Raw genomic sequence first — 24,813 nt, forward strand, 5'->3', positions numbered from 1 at the left:
AGACCATACTTTCCATAACCTATAAGGAGATCTAACCTTTCTGGAGAGAAGTTTGATAATTTGTGTAAAAGGATATATTGTGTATAAAGGATATATCCTTTGACCCAGCAGACTTGTATCTAAGGATGTATCATAGAAAGACAGGTACCCAAAGCTAGATATACAGTAGTGTTTCTCTCTATTGTTTAAGACAGGCAAAGATTGGAAACCAGTGTCCAAACTTAAGATTAAATACTTTAATAGTCATTATTTTTGGACGGTAGGAGCTAGAATGATTTTATCCTAATTTTCTTCTGTATAAACTCTTCTTGAATTGTTGGAATCATCATAATGAGTGTGAATTGATTGAATTGTTACAGTGGGCAGTAAAGCTTTTCATTGGAATAAAGAAAAGTAAGAAAGCTAGGAAAGAGTGTTAGTACCTAGCCATGATGATCTCCTACCAAAAGAAAAATCAATCAGAGCTGGCACTTTGCTAGTATCAAAGTTCATATTCTTAGCAGCACTGGCACTATATCCACCTGGTAGGTATAGAAGACATATTCCTAATTTCATGTTTTTAGGATGTTTTTATATTATTTTCTTTTTAGTACAAGTATGAATACATTGTATTCTGAACTTCTTATTGGGACATAATGATAAAAAACATCTACCTTAAGACTTTTTAACATTAAGTGGCAGTTCATGGTGTCAACCTTCATTAAGGTTGTCATAGCATTGGTGAGTCATTGTACTAATGTAGTTATAGTAATGAGCCATATAGTAATCTTTGGAAAGATTTTGTTTATATAAAAATAAAGATTGACTATAATCTATCACATTGCATTATTTGAATATTTAGTCATTCTTTTCCCCCATGGGAGTATATCAGAATGAATGGAGGCACCTATGTAGATTTTAAAAACATCCTCAGTATTATAGTATAAGATCAACTATAGGAGTATAAAGCTTTTGTCGGGCACCTGGGTGGCTCAGTCAGTAAAGCCTCTGATTCTTGCTTTTTGGCTCAGGTCATGATCTCACCATTTGTGAGATTGAGCCCCTAATGGGGCTCTGTGCTAACAGCTCAGAGGCTGCTTGGGATTCTCTGTCCCTCTCTCGCTGCCCGTCTCCCCTACTTGTGCTCTGTCTCTCAAAATAAATAAATAAACTTGAAAGAGTGTAAAGCTTTTGTTATTTTTATTAGAAGGAGACTTTGACTTTTTAGAAGATCGAGAAACATTAACATAATTCAACAAGAATGACTTAGAGGGTATATAATCAAGACATTCAATAAAAATTTTAAATTCAGTATAATGTTGAAATGTTTTCAAACATTTCAAGCATAGCGAACTACGTAAACATGAAGTCTGGTATTTCATTGTAACAGTTGAGGATCTTTGAATAAAATTTTAAAGATAAATGTAAGGAAAAATTTTTCTACAAAAACTGAAAGGTTGGAAAATGACATAGATATTTTTAAAACTATATTACTGCATTTGATCAGAAAGAACTCACCTTGCATTTACCCCTGGAACCTTTTCCACCCACCTATGGCACATAGATAAATTTACAAATACAGTTGACTTTTGAACAATGTGGGGATTAGGGGCACTGACTTCTTCCCCCACCTCACCCTCCACACTCAAATCCATGTATAACTTTTGACTCCCCAAAAACTCAACCTACTGTTTATTGGAAACCTTCCTGATCATATAAACAGTGAATTAACACATATTTTGAATGTTATATGTATTATACACTATATTCTTACAATAAAGTAAGCTAGACAAAGGAAAATGTTATTATGAAAATAGTTTCTCTTTTATAAGGAAGAGAAATACATTTACAGTATTTTATTTATTGAAAACATCCATGTAGTCCAAACCTGGTCAACTGTATCTAGAACACATATGTAATCATTTCCAAATTTTTTTTAATATAATTTATTGTCAAGTTGGCTAACATACAGTATATACAGTGTGCTCTCAGTTTTGGGGGTAGATTCCCATCACTTCCAAATATTTGAGCTCCCACTTTGTACATGTAGCTATTCTAAGCATTAAATTGAAATTTATTTCTTTAGTTCACAAACTATCTGGGATATAATAGCTACCATACTTGCCATTCAGGAAGCATTTATTGAGCCAAAAAGAATATATGATTAGAATTATAATTTAGAATGTTCCTTCCTTGAAAGACTTGGCCCTGAGAACTCTTGCCTTACCTGTAAGGTATGACTTGTTAGGTTTCACTATAAGTGGTTTCCTTGTACCTTACATCTTCATTACGTTTCTGAAACTTGAAACCAGTTCATGTGGGTCAACATTTTTCAAAGTTTTGAAACACCAATTTTGTGAGAGTCTTCTGGGGAAAAAGAAAAAAAAGAGTTGTGTAAAATGATTCTGTGTTAAAAGAACTTGTAGATTCTGATTATGTTATCCTCTTCAAAATGGACACTGTAATATATTAAAATTAGGGACCTTGGAATTGGTTTAAGTCTATATTTTGTATGCATTTGAACATTAAATTTACCTTCCCCCATCCTCTGAAGTGTTTGTAAAAGCAAACTTTGGGAAATAATGGCTTGTCAAAGTAGGATTTACGGGAGGGCCCATTGAGTGAGGGGAGAAATATTGGAGCTTGTATTTATCTTGTTTTTCATGTAATAAAGGAAAGAAATTGAGCTTTAGAAATACTGTGGATTGACCCTAGCACCCTCACACAGTCCCTGTGCTAGTCATTTTTCAGCAGAAGAGTAGGAATTTTATAACACTGATGGTTTGACAGTGGTACTTCCAAGCACCTCACATTTTCATTTGCTTTCAGCTTTTTAGGTTTGGTGCTAAATTCAGAGGTTTATATTATAGTACCTATTATTAGTTAAACTCAGTGTTAAAAAATGAACAAATGCTTTTAAAGTTACCTGTAAAGATAATATACTAATAAAGCAAATATATGTGAACAAGAAAATGGAAAAACTGACGCTTCTATCTAAAATGACCTCTTTATCAGTCACTGTGTGAGGTAGAAACAATGATGATGTAATCTGACGTGACAAGAACTTGGCCCTGGAATTCCAAAAAGGAAATTAGCAGTATCATTTTATTTTTTTTATTTTATTTTTTTTTCAACGTTTTTTATTTATTTTTGGGACAGAGAGAGACAGAGCATGAACGGGGGAGGGGCAGAGAGAGAGGGAGACACAGAATCGGAAACAGGCTCCAGGCTCCGAGCCATCAGCCCAGAGCCTGACGCAGGGCTCGAACTCACGGACCGCGAGATCGTGACCTGGCTGAAGTCGGACGCTTAACCGACTGCGCCACCCAGGCGCCCCAGCAGTATCATTTTAAATGTGACTTGTCATCCCTGTCATCAGTGATGATTCAGTTAGTGTCTATCACGGAAACAAAAACAACTCCAGATATTCCAGCAGGAAGGGATTTAACGTGGGGAATTGGTTACAGATGGTTTACCAAGGGCTGGAGTTGGAAAAGGGGGAGGGGCGTCAGTTACCAGAGACGACGAAGCTGCTGCTGCTGGAGGTGTACAAAACGCACACAAAAAAGCAAAAATCTCCCCTCCTCCTCCTTTCATTCTCCCATTGGCAGGGCCCCAGCTGGAAACCAGCTGGCGGGGGACTCTTGGAAGTGTAACCTGTAGGTCCCCTGCTGCCACCACCCCCGAGGCCTGGGGCTGAAGGCTTGTTGAAGATAACTGACGTAGTGATCCTTACCTTTGCGTGTGTATTGGACCTTAAGTTGTATTAGCTATTGCTGGTACAAAGCTACTGTTTAAAAGAAAAAACAACTATAATTTGGAATTCACCTAAAAACAAGCATCCAGAATGTGAAGATTGAATAGTATATTTTCAGAACCAAACCAAAATGCATTTTACAATTTTGACAAATTAAAGCTTACTCTTAAAATAATGCTTGTTTTTATTTCATGTCCTTAAGTTTTTTAATTTGTGTATGCTTTAAAATATCCATGCATACTAATATAATAGTACATTTTACAATTTACAGATTGACATACATAGAATGAGTTGATATGTTAGATTCCTTCCAGCTCCCTCCATCTCTGCAAGTAAGGATGCTTCTGTATGTGGTTTCGTTGGCTTTGTGGACATCATCTAGCATGTGTAAATTTCACAGCCTTCTCACATGTGGTCTATACTTTTCGGCCTTTTCTCATAAGGAATTCTGTCTTCTGTTGTCTAGATAATAGTTCTCAGTGCTAGCTGTACACTAGAATCCCCTGGGAAGCTTTTTAAAAAGAAAAATACCTCCAGAGATTGATTTTAATTGATCTACGGTGGAGGCCAACTATCTTAAAATTTTTCAGGTTTCCTTGGTAATTGTAGCATGCAGCCACCAACTCAAAGAGACAGGAACTTCATAGTTTTGTCTGCCATCTATCCTGTTGGGGGTAGGGCCAAAAATAATACCTGAGAGGAGACCAGGAAGTCTCTTTCCAGCAAACCTAAGGTTTTTAAAAAGAATTAATATTTTCTTGTCTTTATCATCCTCTCTGGCCCCCAGCTTCAAAAAATATTTTTCTTTCCCTTCTTTTTCTTGGCGACAACTCTTGGTCAGAAAGTGATAGAAAATTAGAAAAACTTAACTAGAGAATCATTGTTGGAGGGAGTTGAATGATTACATAAGATTTTGAGGTCAATCCCCAGGAACTAGGAAGAAAATTTATTTTTATGCACATTGTTTCCTTCAGTGTGGCAACTAACTGTGTTACGGTTGTTGGGTTTGTTTTTGTTGTAGTGGTTTTGGTTTTTTAGTTTTATGTATAAATTTGGAATTTCGCTAAATGAATAATAGATAATTGTAGGACTGTATCATAAAGGCTTATCAGCAGTATTTGCCTAGTATTAGTATAAGTATGCTACATGCTTTGTCCATTTGAATTTGCACACCAAGAACTCACGGACTCTAAAGAATTAATTTCCTCCCAAGAGATAAAAACACACTCTGCAAAAATAGAAGCATTAGGGGTGAGGAGGATCTTTGTAAGAATTTAAATGCAAACCATGATATTCAAGGCTGTCATGCTCACTTCAAAAGTTAAAAGCTCCCACAAAGACTGCCTTGACAAAGCAATCAAAGTATTTCTGCAAACAACAATCTAGAAATTTACAGACATCTGTATTATAGTATTTTAATTGGCAGTGGGTGGCTTTTATAATTGTTGTCAGTGATTAAGGTTTCAGTAATGATGGTTGAGTATCTCTATACCATACCACAATGGATTTTCTACACGTGGTTGCATTTTAGTCTTGAATAATTTGTTTTCTGTTGTGAAAGAAAAATTGTGTATAATAGATTTGTTTGGATTATAAAATTTTCAATTGGAGACTAAGTTTAAAGTCCTTTATGAATTGACATTTATTTCCATGCAGCTGGTTGTGCATTGATCTATGGCCACTGGAGCAGATATAATATCGGTAATTAAAATGCAGATAATAGCCATTTCTGGTCCAGTAACTATCCCACCAGTATATTGTGGTGGCTGCTAACAAGTTAGATATGCGACTGTTTTGAGTGTCACCATTTTCTTACAGTGCCGGTGTGCCAGTATGAAACAAAATGCCCAAAGAGAAAAGAGCTAAAAAGAGAAGAAATAACATTATGTTAACACTATAGTCTTCTCCTTAATAGACTAGTTCATATCATTTGTCGTTTATTTGTAGAATTAATTTTATCTGTACAACATACAACATTGTGAGTACTACAATATTAAGATTGCCATTTCTGTGCTGTTCAGTTTTAAAAAGAAAAGTTACCTCAGGACCTTGGTTTTGTCCTGGGTATAAGGTTAGTCATTAATAACTTAATGACCATGGAAATCAATTCTGTCCCTTTTTATAATTTTACATACATCCACTGGAACTACGTGCTACCACAGAGTAAAATTTAGATTATAAGCCTGTCTTGGAAATTACCAAGCAGAGATTTAACTAACGCTGTAGTACAAAAATTTTGTTTCACAACAGTCTTTTTCTATAAGTTATCCCACAGTACAGACCCTGAGGACATTAAAGGCATGTTCTGTTTTGCTTTTTGTGTTTAAATAAATTAAATTTCTGTTATTTTAGTTTCTCCGATAAGGATTAATATTGCCAATTTGTTGCTGTTATTATTTTGTATGCCTGGGTTCTCAGATTGCAATTTTAAGTGTTTTTATTTCACTAAAGTTCGGTTGCACTGCCCATAGATACTGAGGCATCAATAGACACCGTTAACACAGCACATTTCTAGTCTCTTTTCCCCCAGATCTAAAGTAGGAAAGCACCAGCGCTGAATACAGTAATTTTGAGGTTGAAGCATGTAAATCAAGATTTTCAAAACGATCTGTGTAGAATTTGGTACTTCTCTCACTACTCATTAACATTGAACCACAACTTAATTTGACCCTTACTCTGATTCTAGTATTGATTTTAAAGTTCTTTTCCAACTTACTCTAAATTCTTACCTTTGATTCCGGCTCTCTTGGATCTGTCATGTGGCTCTGGGGTTGGAACAACTTTGATGACAAACCTGTATGAGGTTTTTCTCTCTGCTACCAATTAGAGTATGTGCCCTCTCTGAGGTGGACCATCTTGCTTTATCAGCAGGTTTCTTTATAGCTCTTCCTCAATTTTTGATGGGGTTTCAGTCAAAATTGAAAATACGTTTAATACGCCTAACCTACCAACACATAGTGTAGGCTAGCCTACCTTAAATGTGGTGAGAACACTCGCATTAGCCTCCCTGCATTTGGGCAGAATCCTCTACCGCCAAGTGTCGACCATCTCACGTAATGTATTGAGTACCGTACTGAAAGTAAGAGACAGAGTGGCTGTGAGGGTAGGGGTTCTTCACTCTGGTGATGGCGTGGCTGACCTGGAGCTCCAGCTGGCTGCCGCCACGCAGCACCGTGAGAGAGGATTGCACAGCATGTTGCTAGCCCGGGAAAGGATCCAAATTCAAAACTCCACTTACAGTGTCTACTGCATGCATATTGCTTTCACACCATCATTAAGTTGAAAAATAAGTCAAACCATCGTTAAGTTGGGGATTGTCTGTATTTGAAAACATTTTTCCTGTTAATCTTCCTCGCTTCTCCAGGCATTTCACACAAGGAAGAGTCTCCTAAGGGTGGAAGCTGAATGTACCATCGCTTATTTTTACTGTCTCCTGAATTTAACTCTTCCACCTTCTCGGCATAAATTAAAGCTGGGACAGGAGGGCACACACAATATCATGCAACTGTGGCTGCACGCAGAGAGTCCCGAAGCCCAACACTGGACCTTCACTCAGTCCTTACTTCCTTGGTAGTATTTTTCTTGAGGACCTGTGGCCTCCAGCTAAATGAAATCCCACATCCCACTCAAGCCTATGAGAAGGCAGTAGGCTTTCCTCACCCTTTCTTAATCTGATTATGTCTCCCTTTATTTTTCTAGATCCAAGTTAAGTTTTTTTTATCCCACGCTTGACTGGAGTAAAGGATTATAACAACTTCATCTCCTAGTCCAGACTTTTCTTTCTTTTTTTTTTTTTTTAAGTGTTTATTTTGAGAGAGACAGAGACAGCACAAGTGGGGGAGGGGCAGAGAGAGAGAGTATCCTAAGCAGGCTCCGCACTGCCAACGCAGAGCGGGACCCGGGGCTTAAACTCACAAAACTGTGAGATCATGACCTGAGCTGAAATCAGGAGTCGGACATTTAACCGACTGAGCCACCCAGATGCCCCTGGATTGTTCATCTTAATACAAAACATAAAACCATTCGAATGAGGTGCAAGAGTGGAAGGGGGTTTCAGGATGCAAACTAAGTACAATTGTAAACAGGGAACATAATATATTTTAGACATTGCTCAACAAAGCAGGACTTAAAATAGTAATCCCTTAAGGCATTCCATGATATTTCTCTATTTAACCCAAAGACACTCCTGCTTGGATTTGTGTGTTTTGTCCTGGTGTGTCATGCTTACTTTCTCCATGATGTACCTATTCTCTTGCTTCTATCCTTCTTTTTTTTTTAAGTAAGCTCTACACCCAAGGTGGGACTTGAACTCATGACCCCGAGTTCAAAGGCTGTGTGTTCGACCAACTGAGCCAACCAGGCACCCCACTTTTATCCTCCTTTTGATCCTAGAGAGAGAAATTTTTTTTTTTTTTTTAAGAATTTTTTTTCAACGCTTTTTATTTATTTTTTTGGGACAGAGAGAGACAGAGCATGAACGGGGGAGGGTCAGAGAGAGAGGGAGACACAGAATCAGAAACAGGCTCCAGGCTCCGAGCCATCAGCCCAGAGCCTGACGCGGGGCTCGAACTCACGGGCCGCGAGATCGTGACCTGGCTGAAGTCGGACGCTTAACCGACTGCGCCACCCAGGCGCCCCGAGAGAGAAAATTTTTGAATGGACCTCAGGTCCATCCCTTTGGGGCTTTGCTGTCTGTTCATCTCCCACTGAATTGGGACAGACACTGTATTTCTGCCTTTGCCCTTAAATGTGTGTTTTCATCTGTTTTTTACATCTTCCCCATATTGGGAAGACTTGGATATTCTCCTTGGTCATAGGTGGCTCTGGTCTATCTCTTCTCCAGTCTTGCTTCTGACTTTTCTAGTCACACTGCTCTTCTCTATTTAACATCAATAGAAACTAAGTTCTATCTCTCTTATAACAAATCTCTATTGTAAAATATAGGGAGTAAGCCTAACTATATGAGGGTGGCATTTATGCAGTAATTTAGCTGTAGGTTTTGAAATACATTTCTCTTTTTCTTTTTCTTTCTTTCTTTCTTTCTTTCTTTCTTTCTTTCTTTCTTTCTTTCTTTCTTTCTTTCTTTCTTTCTTTCTTTCTTTCTTTCTTTCTTTCCTTCCTTCCTTCCTTCCTTCCTTCCTTCCTTCCTTCCTTCCTTCCTTCCTTCCTTCCTTCTCCTACATTAATTCCAGTTGATGCACAGGAGAATGTTCTCTGCCAGCTTTCATCGAGCCTGCCTTTATTTACTAGGTGGGCTGCTATATATATATATGGCTATATATATATATATGTGTGTGTGTGTGTGTGTGTGTGTGTGTATATATATATATATATATATTTCCTCTAATATGCTTTATGCTTTATCACAATGCCTTATTAAAATGAAATGTTTCTTTAAAAAATTAAAAGCTTGGTCGTCTGGGTGACTCAGTGGGTTAAGCGTCCAACTCTTTCTTGATTTTGGCTCAGGTCTGATCTCACAATTTGTGAGATTAAGCCCTCTGCCGGGCTCTGTGCTGACAGCATGGAGCATGCTTGAGATTCTCTCTCTCTCCCTCTCTCTCAAAATAAATAAGCTTATTTTAAAAATAAAAAATAGGGGTGCCTGGGTGGCTTGGTCAGTTAAGCGTCCGACTTCGGCTCAGGTCGTGATCTCACGGTCCATGAGTTCGAGCCCCGCGTCGGGCTCTGTGCTGACAGCTCAGAGCCTGGAGCCTGTTTCAGATTCTGTGTCTCCCTCTCTCTCTGCTCCTCCCCTGTTCATGCTCTGTCTCTCTCTGTCTCAAAAATAAATAAACGTTAAAAAATTAAAAGCTTAACCAGCTGAAACGAGTGAATATAAGTTGCATGTTTTCAATGAAGAATACGTTTTTAAAAATTCTTTTGAGTACAGCTGACACACAATGCGATTAGTTTCAGGTGTATAGTTTCATAGTGATTCCACTTCTCTGTACATTATGCTGTGCTCACCACAAGCATAGCTACCATGTCACCATACAGCACTATTACAGTATCATTGACTGTGTTTCCTGTGTTCCACCTTTTTATATATATATAAATGTTTACTTACTCATTTTGAGAGAGCAAGTGGGGAAGGGCAGAGAGAGAGACAGAATCTCAAGCAGTCCCCTCAGTATCAGCACAGAGCCCGACTCAGGGCTCAAACCCACAAACTGTGAGATAGTGACCTGAACTGAAACCAAGAGTCGGACCCTTAACCTGTTGAGTCACCCAGGCAGCCCCCCATGCTATACCTTTTATTCCCGTGTCTTAACTCATTCCGTAACTGGAAGCCTATTATCTCCCACTCTCCTTCATTCATTTTGCACATCTCCTTCCCCTCTTCCTTCTGGCATTTCTAGGTCTGATTCTTTTTGTTTACTCATTTGTTTTTTTAGATTCCACATAAGCAAAATTACATGGCATTTGTCTTTCTCAGTCTGACTTACTTCACTTAGGATAATACCCTCTAGATCCATCCATGTTATCACAAATGGCACGATCTCATCATGCATAATGATGTGACTTGGTGACTGCATAATATTCCATTGTGTATATATTTTTCTTCTTACCATTTGTCTGTTGATGGACTCTTAGGTTACTTCCATATCTTGGCTAATTGTAAATAATGTTGCAGCAAACATGGGGTGCATATATCTTTTTGATTTAGTGTTTTCTTTTTCTTTGGGTAAACAATAGTGGAATTACTGGATCATGCAGTACTTCTATTTTTAATTTTTTTGAGGAACCTCCATACTGTTTTTCACGGTGTACCAATTTACATTCCCATCAGCAGTGCATTAGAGTTCCCTTTTCTCCGCATTCTTGCCATCGCTTGTTGTTTCTTGTCTTTCTGATTTTAGCCATTCTGACAGGTGTAAGGTGATATCTCATTGTGGTTTTAGTTTGTATTTCGCTAATGATTAGTGGTTTGAGCATCTTTTCATGTATTTGTTGGCCATGTGTATGTCTTTGGAATAATGTCTGTTCAGATCTGCTTCCCATTTTTTGATCAGATTGGGGGTTTGGGGGATTATCTAAAATTTTTTTTTTTTTTTGGTGTTTTAAAAGTTCATTATATGTTTTGGATATTAACTCCCTATCTAATATATCAGTTTCAAGTATCTTCTCCCATTCAGTAGTTTGCCTAATAAAAAGTAATTTTGGTGGCTCAGTTAGTTAAGCCTCCTACTTCATCTCAGGTCATGATCTCACAGTTTGTGAGTTCCAGCCCCACGTCGGGCTCACTGCTGTCAGCACAGAGCCTGCTTTGGATCCTCTGTCTTCCTCTCTCTCTCTCTGCCCCTCCCCCACTTGCACTTTCTCAAAAATAAATAATTTAAAAAAAAATTTTAAGTAATTTTTTTTTTGTTTACAACTGATGAAATCTCTAGAGGATAACATGAGGAGAAAGTTTGTACCTTCTCTTAGTGCCACTGCTTTCAATCTAGCATGCATAAAGGTACATAGAACTACAGGACAAACACACCATTTGATCCTAGAGTGTCATTTTTATTTGAATGAGAGGTATTTTATTTTTATGTTACAAATGAAGGTGTATTATACAGCTGAATTTAGAGTTCACGTGAATTAAGATAAAATGGGGATTTGGGGAAAATAGTTTGCTTGTGCTTTGAGTACTGAGTATGTATTATTACCATTTTCTGTTAGTAAGCTTACTTCATTTTATGTGTTCAAGGAGGTCATGCAGTGTGGGGAGGAGAAAAGGCCTCCTGTCACTGCCTACATTCTTTTCTCTTTACCACTGCTTTTCAAACTTTTCACTTCCTAGAGAACCTCTTCATAATATGCCTGCTTTTTAATCTTCTGTCTGTCCCAAAAAACCTCAATTTTGAAAGATGTTACCTATCAAACTGTTTCTGTTAGATAAACTATTTTACTGTATTTTGGGTAATAAAAACAAAGGAACTGCAAGTTGGACTTTCTGATCACCATGAGCAAATCAGTAGCCACACTGATTTCTAATTTGGCACAGAAAGGCTATTTGGGGGCAAATGGAGGCATTATATAAAGCTTTTGGAAATAATGAAAGTGGTTTACAGATGGCATGTTGATACCTCTTAGAGCCTTCAAGGTCTGAGGAGCCCCAGGAGCAGTCTGAACTGCTCTTTAAACTGTAGCCTTACAGCTTGAAATTAATCATATTTTTGGGTGATAAAAAGAGAATGCCTATATTTCAGAGTGAGAATGTTGGATTGATGCCTTTATTACTTTTGCTTTTTGCACCTAGATTGAATATGAAAGGAAAAAGAAAGAAGATGGAAAACGAGCTCGAGCTGATAAACAACACGTTTTAGACATGCTATTTTCAGCATTTGAGAAACATCAGTATTACAATCTTAAGGACTTGGTGGACATCACAAAACAACCTGTGGTATGTATATGCTCACACTGATCCTTTAAATATGTCCTGCTTCATTTAGATGACGTTTCTGAAGAGAAGGGTATCATATATGAAGAAGTTCACGTGCACCTATGCTAATGTCAGGGTTTATTTCAACACTCAGGAAAGATGTCTTAATACAGGTTATTTTTTGGTGACATCAGCTTCATTATTTTAGATTTCAAATACATTATGTTAATAGTTCCATATGAAGATAAAGTAGATATACCCTTCTTTTGACTGATCCCTTGACATCAAGCCTAGTGTTTCATTTGTTCCCCTACCTCCCTCCAAAAGTGCTCAGCTTCTTTCATATATTTGAAAATGTGCCTTCTAGAAGAACTGCATTTCCTTTAAGAGCCATACTGATTTGTCACGATGAGGGTGTTCATCTCTGTCTTGCGGGTTTTTTTTTTTTAATCAAAATTTACCTAGCACTAACATGAGGTCCTTTTACACTTGAGCTGTGTACTGCTCCAGTGTTGGTTGAGGTTGTGGTTGGGTTGGTCTGTTCTCCTTTTTCAAGGAAAAATTTATTAAGTTGATGTTTTAGAAAGTTTGTACTATAAATAATCATTTTTCCATCCCTGCTCCAGACTTTTGTGCCTATTTGCTAACGATTTGTATTTCTAATCCATTAAAACACTGGTAACAAATAAGGAATCCAAATCCCTTTTCTCCAGTCTTTGAGTCACATTTCCTTCTGTTTCACTTTCTTACACCTAACATTAGCAAAGCAGAGAATTGAATTGTAACAGTATTTATTTATAGGGTTTTAAAAATTAAATGGAATCTCTTTTATTTTCTGTCCTTTTACACTCTGACTTATTCAAAGCTTTAGGAAATAAGTTAGGAAATTTCAATATGGATGGTAGTTTTCCCATTTCTGCAGATTTCACTGTTACATTTCAATCTTTCACTTTTTTATTAAGAAATTAAATTCCAAAAGATCTAACTACTTTTTTTTAATAGGAGGCAAGTGCTCATGCTGCCATTATCAGCTCCTCTTAACGACTTCACTCCCTTCACCATCAAAGCCTTAGACACAGCATTTCAAACTAGATTTTTAAAAATTGAAATAGAATAATTCATTAGCCAAGCTGTGTTTTTTCTACGTTTAATGAAGTTTATCCTTGTGCCATATATATATATATACACACACACACACACACACACACACACACACACACAAAAAGGCCATTCCAGAAACTGAATGCAGACAGTATATTCTCATGGAATAACACACACACACACACACACACACACACACACACACACACACAATTAGATATAGGAAAATAAGCATTTGTATGTAGAAGGACATTTACATGATACTAGAGAAGACAATTTCTTTGCTTCCCAATTTCTTAACATGGAACAACATACTGTTTTTTTTATCTTTTCTACTTTTTTTATTTTTATATTTTTTTAATTTTTTTTTTTTTTTTAACGTTTATTTATTTTTGAGACAGAGACAGAGCATGAATGGGGGAGGGTCAGAGAGAGAGGGAGACACAGAATCTGAAACAGGCTCCAGGCTCTGAGCTGTCAGCACAGAGCCCGACGCGGGGCTCAAACTCACGGACCACGAGATCATGACCTGAGCCAAAGTCGGACGCTTAACCGACCGAGCCACCCAGGCGCCCTACTTTTCTACTTTTTTTAATGTGTATTTATTTTTGAGAGAGACAGAGGGTACGAGTGGGGGAGGGGCAGAGAGAGAGAGGGAGACACAGAACCTGAAGCAGGCTCCAGGCTCCAAGCTGTCAGCACAGAGCCTGATGCAGGGCTCGAACCCATGAACTGTGAGAGCATGATCTGAGCCAAAGTGGAACTCTTAACCAGCTGACCCACCCAGGGGCCCCAACATACTATTTTTAAAATTCATTTTGTGTCAGAGAAAAGAAATAACTAGTATTTCTCTCAGTTTTGGTGTTTCAGATAATTTTTATGTAGAGGTGCTCAGTGAATCTCTTAAAATAGAGCTACTTAGGGGTGCCTGGGTGGCTCAGTTGGTTAAGCGTCTGACTCTTTGTTTTGGCTCAGGTCATGATCTCATGGTTCGTGAGTTCCAGCCCCATGTCGGGCTCTGTGCTGACAGCTGCAGAGCCTGCTTGGGATTCTCTGTCTTTCTCTGCCCTCCTCCACTCACTCACTCTCTCAAAAATAAACAAACATAAAAAGAAAGTGAGAGAAAGAGAGAAAGAAGAAAGAAAGGGAAGGGAGAGGAGAAGAAAGGAATGAGCTGCTTACCTCATGGTCAGTAGATGGGCTTTAGGAGATCCAGCAGTCTTCTGAATATGTGCAAAAATATGTGGGTTTTTCTGGGGAGCAGATCATAGTTAATATCAGATTCTCATAGAAGGTCTGGGAACCTCAAAGAGCTTGTGAACCACTGATCTAGAAACTAAATTATTTTATAAGTGTCTTATTGTTTAGAGGCAGTTTGCCTCAGCAAGCATAAGGTTCTTAAAGGAGGGTTGTGTATTAGTCATATCCCTAAATATTCATATGTTCTACAATGTAAACATAGTAGAAATCCAGTAAATATTAGATGAATTGATGGATTCAGATGGATTCGACAGGCCTCATGTCATTTTTGGCAAGAGAAGGAAGACAGAGAGCCAGTCTCAACTAAGTGTGGAACGCCAGGGTTTTAGTTATCTCCGCCTAGAGGAGGGGGCAGGAAGGGGTCAGCATGGGTTGGGTTCTGCCATTTACCTACCCACTGGGATCTGGGGGAGTTACTTCCTTTCCTAAAATTGAGGAACACTGGATAGTCACTGTGCTCCCTTCCAACCCGATATCTGTGTCTCTCTCTCTCTCTCTCTGTCTCCTATTTTATCTCCTCTCCACCTCCCTCTCGTATTTGAATTGAATTAGCAAATCCCATTGACCTGCGAAGTGGCCCAAGTTCAGCTTTCCTCTGTATAGATAACTATCCCCTTTAAAAGGTTCACCGGACGTAAGTGAGTCTGTACTCATGGTCATCAATATACCCTTACTAATTTGATCTTAATCTGAGCAATTCCAGAAGAATGAAAGAACCCAGTATAGCATGAAGATCAGTGATCCAGGAAAGGGGCTTCCTGGTATGATGGAAATAGTGGTGGATTTGGAGTAATGGCATCTCAGTTCAAGTCCCAGCTCTGCCATTTAGCCTGGACAGGGTACTTAAATACATTTGATGTTTAACACAAACCAATTTTTGAGCCCCTGTGTAAAAGAGGAGAAAAGAGATCTTGTTTGTGTTAATCACCTCTTTAGTATATGCATTTAATGACTTTCTCTCATTTTCTGATGGCCCCCAGTGCCCCCTTTGATAACAGATTTCCAGCCATGAACTCTATTACCTTAACACATTCTCTATTTCATTAACACTGCTACCATATTCTTAAGTTCCCATTTGCTTTCTGACCTTCAGAGTATAATTTTTGACACATTGAGTGGACCTGAGATATTGTTCTTGTTTTTGCAGTTCTTACTGTCTGTATTCTTCTTCCTAAAAACTTTCACTTCCATGAGCAAAATTATTGATCAGAGAAACTGTCCCTATGGCCAGACCTTTTCTGTCATTGGCTGGCATGTGACTTGCATGAACAATCAAGGAGTTACAGTTACTCATCAAGGGTAAATAAGCCAATTTTAAAAGGCCAAGCTCTGGTAATTGATGTAAAGTCAGAAACATGATATCCATTTAAAGGGATGTTTTTATATGATTTAAATTTGGGCTTTAATGTGAAATACCAGAGGAAGCCTATTATTTCTCCCATGCAGTATTTGATCTTTCACCTTGAATTTGTTATGTCTAGCCTTTCTTCATATCTTATTATATCTGTAAAATAGAAATACACAGCATTTCCTTCAAAATTTAAACCATTCAGAGCTGTACCTAATTGCTCCCTTTGAAACACCAAACTGCCAAGACCGTTTTGAGTCTTGACACTGTGTTCTCTCTAGCATAGCAGCCATTTACCAGTGTTCCTTGAATCGTACTTTTCTGCCAAAAGTATCCTTGAAAATCAGCTCTGGTTATAACCAAACCTCTTTAATTTTCTTGTTCTGTATCCACCCAGTTTCCAGGCATGATCTAGGGAAGTTGATCGTTAATTATTGATGATTCCTTCTGAATCAGCAGTCCCCAGTCATGTCAGTCCAGCAGACCATTGTTTAATTATACAATTTGCATGCTTTTTACTAAAGTAAGTTCAAATTAACAGGAAAATCTAGGAAAACATTTGTGTGGCTTTGACTTTGAAGGAATTTGGTGCCCATATTTCAAGGTCCCAGCACTAAACATTGCTCGACAGGCAGTTGCTTATTCGGACAAAGTGGGCTTTCAATACACAAAGCCATTGCAGCAATAAGGCAGTGTTAACCTAATCCTCAGAATTTGTTTCTAGATAGACTTAAAGTAAAAGTGTGAACAGAAGCAATTGAAGCAAAATTTGGCCTCAGTAAGATACAAGAAGGTAGGCTTTTTTTTAAGGATAAAATGTCTGGAAAGTATGACCTGAGTATTTCTCCTGTCAAACAAATTTTTTTATTTATAAGTATATGCTGTTATAGGGGCACCCACCTGGCTCATTCGGTGGAGTATGTGACTCTTGATCTTGGGATCTTGAGTTCAAGCCACATGTTGGGTATAGAGCTTATTTAAAATAAAGAGTTTGTATATGCTATTGTAGATATGTGAATTAGTTGAGACTCTTCTAGTTGCAGAGAATAGAAACTCAGCTCAAGGGGCGCCTGGGTGTCTCAGTTGGTTAAGTGTCTGACTTCGTCTCAGGTAATGATCTCACGGTTTGTGGGTTCGAGCCCTGCATTGGACTCGACGCTGACAGCTCGGAGCCTGCTTGGGATTCTCCTCTTTCTCTCTCTCTCTCTCTCTCTCTCTCTCTCTCTCTCTCTCAAAAATAAATAGACTTTAAAGAAAAAATAGAAACTCAACTCAAACTAACTTAAACAAAAATAGAATTTATTGGCTCATGTAGCTGGGAAGTTCAGGAATGCATCTAGCTTTAGACATTACTGGCTACAGCCACTAATATTAGTTAGAACTTTAGAACTGTCCCTTCCCATCTTTCCACATTTGTGCCCTCATTATTCTTTCTTATGTGTTATCTTTACTGTTAGGCAGGATCTTGCCATATGATAGCCAAAATGGCCTCCTCAAACACCTCACAGCTAGCAGCCTCTAAGAAAAAAGGGAATATTTGCCCTAATTATTTTAATAAAAGCCCAGGGAAGATGTTAATTGATCTTTTGGGGGTTGTGTGCCCATTCCTGAACCAAGAGGATGGAGTTATGAGTACTCTGCCAGCCAGAGCCCACTACCTTTCCCACCTTTGTCCCACATCACCTGGTATGAAGTTAGCACCCAGTCAATGTTAATCATTTTATTATCTCACATTTGGGATGTTCAAAACAGAACTCTTGATTTATTTTCTCTTCTGTCTTCCCCATTTAGGTCCCCATTTAGGGACCACTATTCCCTAAATTGTTCAAGCCAGACGACAGTATTCGTGTTTCCTCTTCATGACATATAAATCTTGTAAATTATGATACATATATACCATATAAATTATCTACATATATACATATACAGATGTCGGTGTGAGTGTGTGTGTGTGTGTGTGTGTATCTGACTCAGGATCTTAAAGGTAAAAATGATCTTAGAGATTATCTAGTCTCTCTTACTTGTAGACCCAGAGAATGAGTTCCCTAGTGGCTTGAACCCAATTGTCCTGACTTCAGTCTAGGAATATCTCTTACCATGTTGCCTCTTCTGTATTCAGACATGTGCTTGTATATGTAGATAAGCAAGGAAAATATTTTTCTCACAATAGTAACCCCCTTTTTTAATGGGGGGAAAAACACTAATGTCTCTCTCAGTCAGACTTTGTCATTTCTGTATTATTAAGAATCATCATCATTGATCTAAGCCAGGTACATAGAGAATGGGATCTAAGCTTTATCTTAGCTCATTCAGTTCCTAATCCAAAATAAAAATAGGTATTTTTAATGTCTGAAGCATATTCCCAAATTTACTACTTAATAAGTGGTGTTTTTATTACAGTGTTTTGTTCTGAATATACTTTCCTTTTTTTATTTTTTTTTCTGAAATCTTTATCATTTCCTTTCTGTTCACATGTTCCCTTTTAGTTCATTTTTCCTATAAATGGAAGTGTTTATTTTTGAATGATACTACTAAAAAAAGGCCACTAGGGCACCTGGGTGACCTAGTCTGTCAAGTGTCCAACTTTGGCTCAGGTCATGATTTCGTGGTTCGTGAGTTTGAGCCCCACATTGGGTTCTGTGCTGACAGCTCAGAGCCTGGAGACTGCTTCAGATTCTATGTCTCCCTCTCTCTCTGCCACTCCCCCACTCAGACTCTGTCTCTCTCTCTCCTTCTCAAGAATAAATAAACATTAATAAAATTAAAAATAAATAAAGACCACCAATTTCTTAAAAGAGCATGTTAATAACAGCCTTTTTTGAGACTTCTGTTTTAAAAAATAATTATTTGCTAATTAATGATGTAGAACCTAATATATTTTAAGCTTTAGAATATGAAATGTCATACTAAAATAAATCAACTATTTGAATTGTATTGAATATAAATGGATGAAATTTAAACACATTTATGAAATTTTAATATTTATTTGTAGAAGATTTTAATAACTTCTAGATCTACCAGAAAGTTTATCATAGGTAATAGCATTTTCTCCTTTAACTTATATGCTTTGTTTCACTCCCCCCCCCCCTATTTTTTACCATATTTCTGAATGAGGTAAAATTCGGGGTGAATTTACTAACATAACCAATTGAGTCCATATTTTACGTGAAACATTATGTAGATAAAAGCAGTATTTAACATAAGCACCCAGAAAAGAGAATTGGGCATTTATTTATATGCAAAATTTACATAGAATTTTTAATTAAGCAATGGACTTTAAAATTTATATTTAATCTGAAAAATATCATTACTTATAAAATCTCCTTCCCCACCCTTCAGCACCATTTGATTTGAAGGGAAGTTAAAAGTAAGTTTTTAAGCTTATTAACTGCCTTCTACTGATTTCTTTATTTAGTCTCTGAACAAGCTAGAAGGATTTGCTTTTAGGCTTATGGTCCTTATGGAAATTGTCTCAGGAAAGGAATTTCACTGGTCTTTAGATTGGTCTTAGCATTAGAGAGAGCATGACTCTGTGGATTTAGATAAGTGTTCACAGCCTCCCAGTTTCTCTATCTGACAGGAGAATTGAGATACCAGAGGATAAGCCTGTTGGCAGAAGACCTTGTAGTGTCAGTTCTGTATTGCAGCTTTGTAGAGCCATTCCTTCTACAGTGTCCCAAGACCAATATTCTGATGCCATCATATTTTCCAGTACATACGGACTAATGCACAGAGCTAGCTACTGTTGATTGGCAGTGTTACTGTACTCATCATAATTTGGTAATAAAAATGGTGTTCTCTTAATTTGTTGTTATGAGCTAGATAGGTCACTCACCCCCCACCCCAATTTAAAACCTTTATTTTCAGTACAAATTATATTTGTATTTTTTTCAATTACAGTTCAGTGGATTTTAATGTATTCACAGACTTGTGTGACCATCACTACAATTAATTTTAGAACATTTTCTTCATCCCAAAGGGAAATCCCATACCTATTAGCAGTCACTCCCCTCTCCCACCTTCACCCCCCACTCCCCAGGCAAACACTGGTCTATTTTCTATCTATCTGTATAGATTTGCCTACTCTGGACATTTAATACACATGGAATCATATAATATGTGATCTCTTATCACTGGCTTCTTTCATTTAGGCATAATATTTTCAGGTTTCATCCATGTTGTGGCTTGTATCAGTATTTCCTTGCTTTTTATTGCCAACTAGTATACCATTATATAGATCTACAACATTTTGTTGTTTCTGCTTTTGGCTATTATGAATACAGCTACTGTAAACGTTTATGTACAGGTTTGTGCATGAGCATATGATTTTATTTCTCTTGGGAGTGGAATCGTTGAGGCACTTCATAGCTTTGATAACCTGAGGAACTAACTGCCAAATTTTCATCAGTCCTTTTTTAATCTTTAGCCAGCAAAAACTTCTATCTCCTATTGCCCTTAAGTACAACTTTACTCTCTATTCCAGATAGCTTAAGGGTGAATAATACTTCATGGTTGCAAGTGCTAGCTAATGTACCAAAAATTCTCTGTTGGTAAAATATATACCTGTAGTCTCTTTGCTTGTCATTTAATTTCTAACAGTATTTTCAAATAGACTAAAAATAACTATGCCAGTTGATACCTTCTTATATTTTGTACATTTGAAACCGCACTTCACACTAAATGCACTAATAGATAGCTGCCATGGTTCTAAAATGCAAGAATTCATATTTAAATTTCAAAAGGAATTTTAGTTTTTGCTACTTTGTTAAGTTTTGGATTTTTTTTATTTTTTTCTCCTCTCTTCTTCTCTTCTCTTCTCTTCTCTTCTCTTCTCTTCTCTTCTCTTCTCTTCTCTTCTCTTCTCATTTTATTTATTTACATAATCTCTACACCAAACATGGGGCTCAGATTCACAGTCCTAAGATCTAGAGTTGCACACTCCCCTGACTGAGCCAGCCAAGTGCATCTGTATATTTCTGATTATATTTTCCTAATTAACTATAACCTAACATTATATATGTATACATTTTTTTCCCAATTGGAAACCATCATTTCTCAGCCTTGGAATACCTTGCAGTCAGTATTCAAGGTTAAGTTATGTTTAGCGTACAAATAAACAAATACAGTTTAGAAAGCACATCTTGAAACACATAGTTAAATTTAAAAGTTTTGGCCCAAAGGAGGTAAACTTTGTTTATTTGAAATATGCAAACATGTGAATCATTTGCTAGTGCCCAGCTCATGAAGTGTTACTAAGTTGATTTATGGGAATGCAAGCTGGTGCAGCCACTCTGGAAAACAGTATGGAGGTTTCTCAAAAAACTAAAAATAGAACTACCCTATGACCCAGCAATTGCACTACTAGGCATTTATCCAGTGGATACAGGTGTGCTGTTTCGAAGGGACACAGGCACCCCCATGTTTATAGCAGCACTAGCAACAACAGCCCAAGTATGGAAAGAGCCCAAATGTCCATCGATGGATGAATGGATAAAGAAGATGTGGTATATATATATATACAATGGAGTATTACTCGGCAATCAAAAAGAATGAAATCTTGCCGTTTGCAGCTAAGTGGTTGGAACTGGAGGGTATTATGCTAAGTGAAATTAGTCAGAGAAAGACAAATATCATATGACTTAACTCATATGAGGACTTTAAGAGACAAAACAGGAACATAAGAGAAGGGAAACAAAAATAATATAAAAACAGGGAGGGGGACAAAACGTAACAGATTCATAAATATGGAGAACAGAGGGTTACTGGAGGGGTTGTGGGAGGGGGGGACAGGCCAAATGGGTAAGGGGCTAAGGAATCGACTCTTAATCATTGTCACACTATATGCTAATTTGGGTGTAAATTTTTTTAAAAAGAAAATTAAAAAAAAGAAAAAAAAGTGAGTTGGTTCACCAGCACACAAATATTCATGCAATAATAAAGTTGCTTCTCCAGAATTTGGATTAATCCATAAGGTAGTGCTGAGTTGGGATAGGGCTTGTGCCTTGGCCACTTTATTATGCATCATCTACAAAGGGAGGGATGCAGCCTATGTGACCTGAGAGGAAGACAAGGGAAGGGAGTGTCTAGTAGGAAAGTGGGGGTGAAACCAGAAGGAAAAGAGGATAAAAATACTGACATGGCCCATGTCCCAGAGAATTTGCAGCATCACCTTCCCAATCCTGTTTACAGTTTTCTCTGTGTAAAGGAGGGAAAACATATGTTGCCTTCATTCACAGCTTATGCCTAATGTGTTGTGTGTTTTTTTAATCAAACAATTGTGTGCCTTGGAGCCACTAACCTCTTCATCAGTAAGCTCTCTGATTTATCACACAAATCATTTGAAATGATACTTTGAAATTATCATAGAACTGATAATGTCCCTCTTGCCTTGGATCACTTTGCAAAAAGCATACAATGATTTTCCGTGGGTGTCTGCATTAACCGGTACCATCTTTGGTATAGACTGCATATTGGATATTCATTCCAACCTTTCTGGGAAGATTTTGTGACCAAAAGTCTGATAGGGTCATATTATTTGCTTACCTAAAGCATCAATACTTGGCGATCAGCTCTTTGTTAAAGATACATGTTCTTGACCAATTTCTAAAAATTTAGATATAGTTCATTTATTATTATATATGTAATGTTTAACTGAAATTCCTGGTTTGGGATTGGTTCGCAGAGCAGTAAAGATGATACGAGAAATGAGGGGGGGTGGGAGGAGGGACAGAAGGAGAAAGAGACTGCAATAGTAGGCTCCTGTGCCTTGCAACTCCACATGTTTTTCTTGATTTGGGGGATAGTAGGAATTTGGTCTGTGGATTTCTGTCTTTTGGCCTACCACAGTGTTATCTTGACCCACAGATAAACAAACCACATCCTAATCACTTGACCCCCTCCCCTTTTTTAAAAAAATTAAAAAAAAAAAAAATTTTTTTTTTTTTACGTTTATTTATCTTTGAGACAGAGAGAGACAGAGCATGAATGGGGGAGGGTCAGAGAGAGAGGAGACACAGAATCTGAAACAGGCTCCAGGCTCTGAGCTGTCAGCACAGAGCCCGACGCAGGGCTCGAACTCACGGACTGCGAGATCATGACTTGAGCCGAAGTCAGACGCCCAACCGACTGAGCCACCCAGGCGCCCCTAAAAAAAATTTTTAAGTGTTTACTTTTGACAGACAGAGCTTGAGTGGGGGAAGGGCAGAGAGAGGGGGAGACAGAATCCATAGCAGGCTCAAGGCTCCAAGCTGTCAGCACAGAGTCAGGCGGGGCTTGAACTCACAAGCCTGGAGATAATGACCTGAGCTGAAGTCTGATGCTTAACCAACTGAGCCACCCAGGTGCCCCATCACCTAACCTCTTTGGCCCAGTATTTGCTTTGCCTTTTCCTTCCAAGGAAGCTGTAATGTTCTATCCCTTTTTTCTCTGCAGTTCAGATTTCCTGTAAATAGTCTCCCACACATCCCTTTGATGAAAAGTTTCTAGATCTGAGCCAGTTTATTTCAAATCTTGTTTTGTAGCACTGCACATAGCAGTAATGAGAAATCTCTCCAATCCTGTGTGACATAAAGGTGATCTACTGAGTTCCAGAATACTTTGTTTAAAATGAAGGGGATCAGGCAAAAGATTAAATTGGAAAGTCAGTGTTTAGTATAAGAGGAGAAGAATTAGTATCTTTTGATCTGGGCCCAGAATCGCCGTTTAATTCAAAGGATCAAATACACATCCTCAAACCTAAGATCATGACTCAAGCTGGGCTAAGTGCGCCTTCTCAGTGCTCCCATAATATCCTGTATATATGTCCTTCTTACTATGCTTTAACTTACGATTGTCTGCTTCTGTGCCTTTGTGTCCCCATTCACATACCCTAATCTTAAACTGTGAACTCTTGGGGATGAAAATGACTCGTTGCCATTCTTCCTGTCACCTAGGAGGTCTAAAATAAATATTTGTGCAAATATATGAATTTTTATAAAAGGAGAGTTAGATTGCCAATTGATCTTCAGTCCTGTTAGAACTTTTAAAATTTCCCCCAGATGGCTTTGTCCCCATCTTATAATACAGAGGTTAGTAATAAATATAATTCAAATTCAGGTAGTACAATTTAATCAGTCAACTTGTATTTCTCAAACCTGGTCATAACCCTATAAGTTAATTAGAGCCTGAGTTCTAAAAATGAAAAGAAGTAGAGTTAGCACAGTTTTAGTCCATAGGACCTTCTAAATGATCTCACCTCAAACACCCCACCCCTGCCCAAATCCTTGTTCCCTTATTTCCTTTTTTTTTTTCCTCCCTGAGAGAGAGAGGGGGCATGAGGGAGGGGCAGAGAGAGAAGGAGAGAATCCCTAGATCTCTCGAACTATGAGAACATGACCCGAGCCCAAATCAAGAGTAGGACGCTTAACCAGGCAGCCGAATAGTTCCCTTGTTTACTCTTAAGCACTGCCTATTCATTAGCACCACTAGTGGTTTGATGGGAGAGAGACCTAGAAGTAAAGGGTTACAACGTGGTATGAGGGCGATCACTGAGGTACATACAGTGTGAAATGTAAACCTAAGAGGCAGGTGCCAAGTCTTCAAGGCTGAGGAGTTCAGATTTGAGGGAAGGGGGTAAGTATGACGGGGAAAGGAAACAGCATATGGAGAAAACTAGAAGCATGTAGACACACAAATGGTAAGTATGTGTTCAGGGAATTCTTAGAAGAGGAGGCCAAAGGGAAAAGGCAGGCCTGAATGGATGCCTGTGAAGGGGTTTGGAATTTAACCTGTAGACCAAAAGGGAAGTCCCTGAAAATTTTTCAGCAGAGGAATGACGTGATCTCGCTGTTCCCTACCTGTCTTTCCTTCAGCGACTCTTGTGACCTGTGTTCCCCTATCAGTACTGTTACTTTCTTTACTAATAGGTTGTGGCCAAGTTAATTCATTTGGTTAGAGTAAAATAGCTTTAGGTTGTAGTTTAGAACATTCTAAAGCTCCAGAAATAGGCTCTTTCCC

At 38.0% G+C, this 24,813-nt stretch overlaps 1 protein-coding gene across 2 annotated transcripts in view; it reads left to right on the plus strand.

The window, feature by feature from the left end:
- The window catches only part of GTF2F2 (general transcription factor IIF subunit 2), a 155,496-nt gene that overhangs the window by 127,975 nt on the left and 2,708 nt on the right, over positions 1-24,813 (plus strand). For both annotated transcript variants that reach the window (XM_058684905.1, XM_058684896.1), the window contains one exon: positions 11,988-12,131. In XM_058684905.1, the coding sequence (XP_058540888.1) occupies positions 11,988-12,131 (144 nt within the window). The remainder of the gene's footprint in view (positions 1-11,987; positions 12,132-24,813) is intronic.

The sequence above is a fragment of the Neofelis nebulosa genome, chromosome 1 (genome assembly GCF_028018385.1).
Source record: "Neofelis nebulosa isolate mNeoNeb1 chromosome 1, mNeoNeb1.pri, whole genome shotgun sequence".
Taxonomy (NCBI): Eukaryota; Metazoa; Chordata; class Mammalia; order Carnivora; family Felidae; genus Neofelis; species Neofelis nebulosa.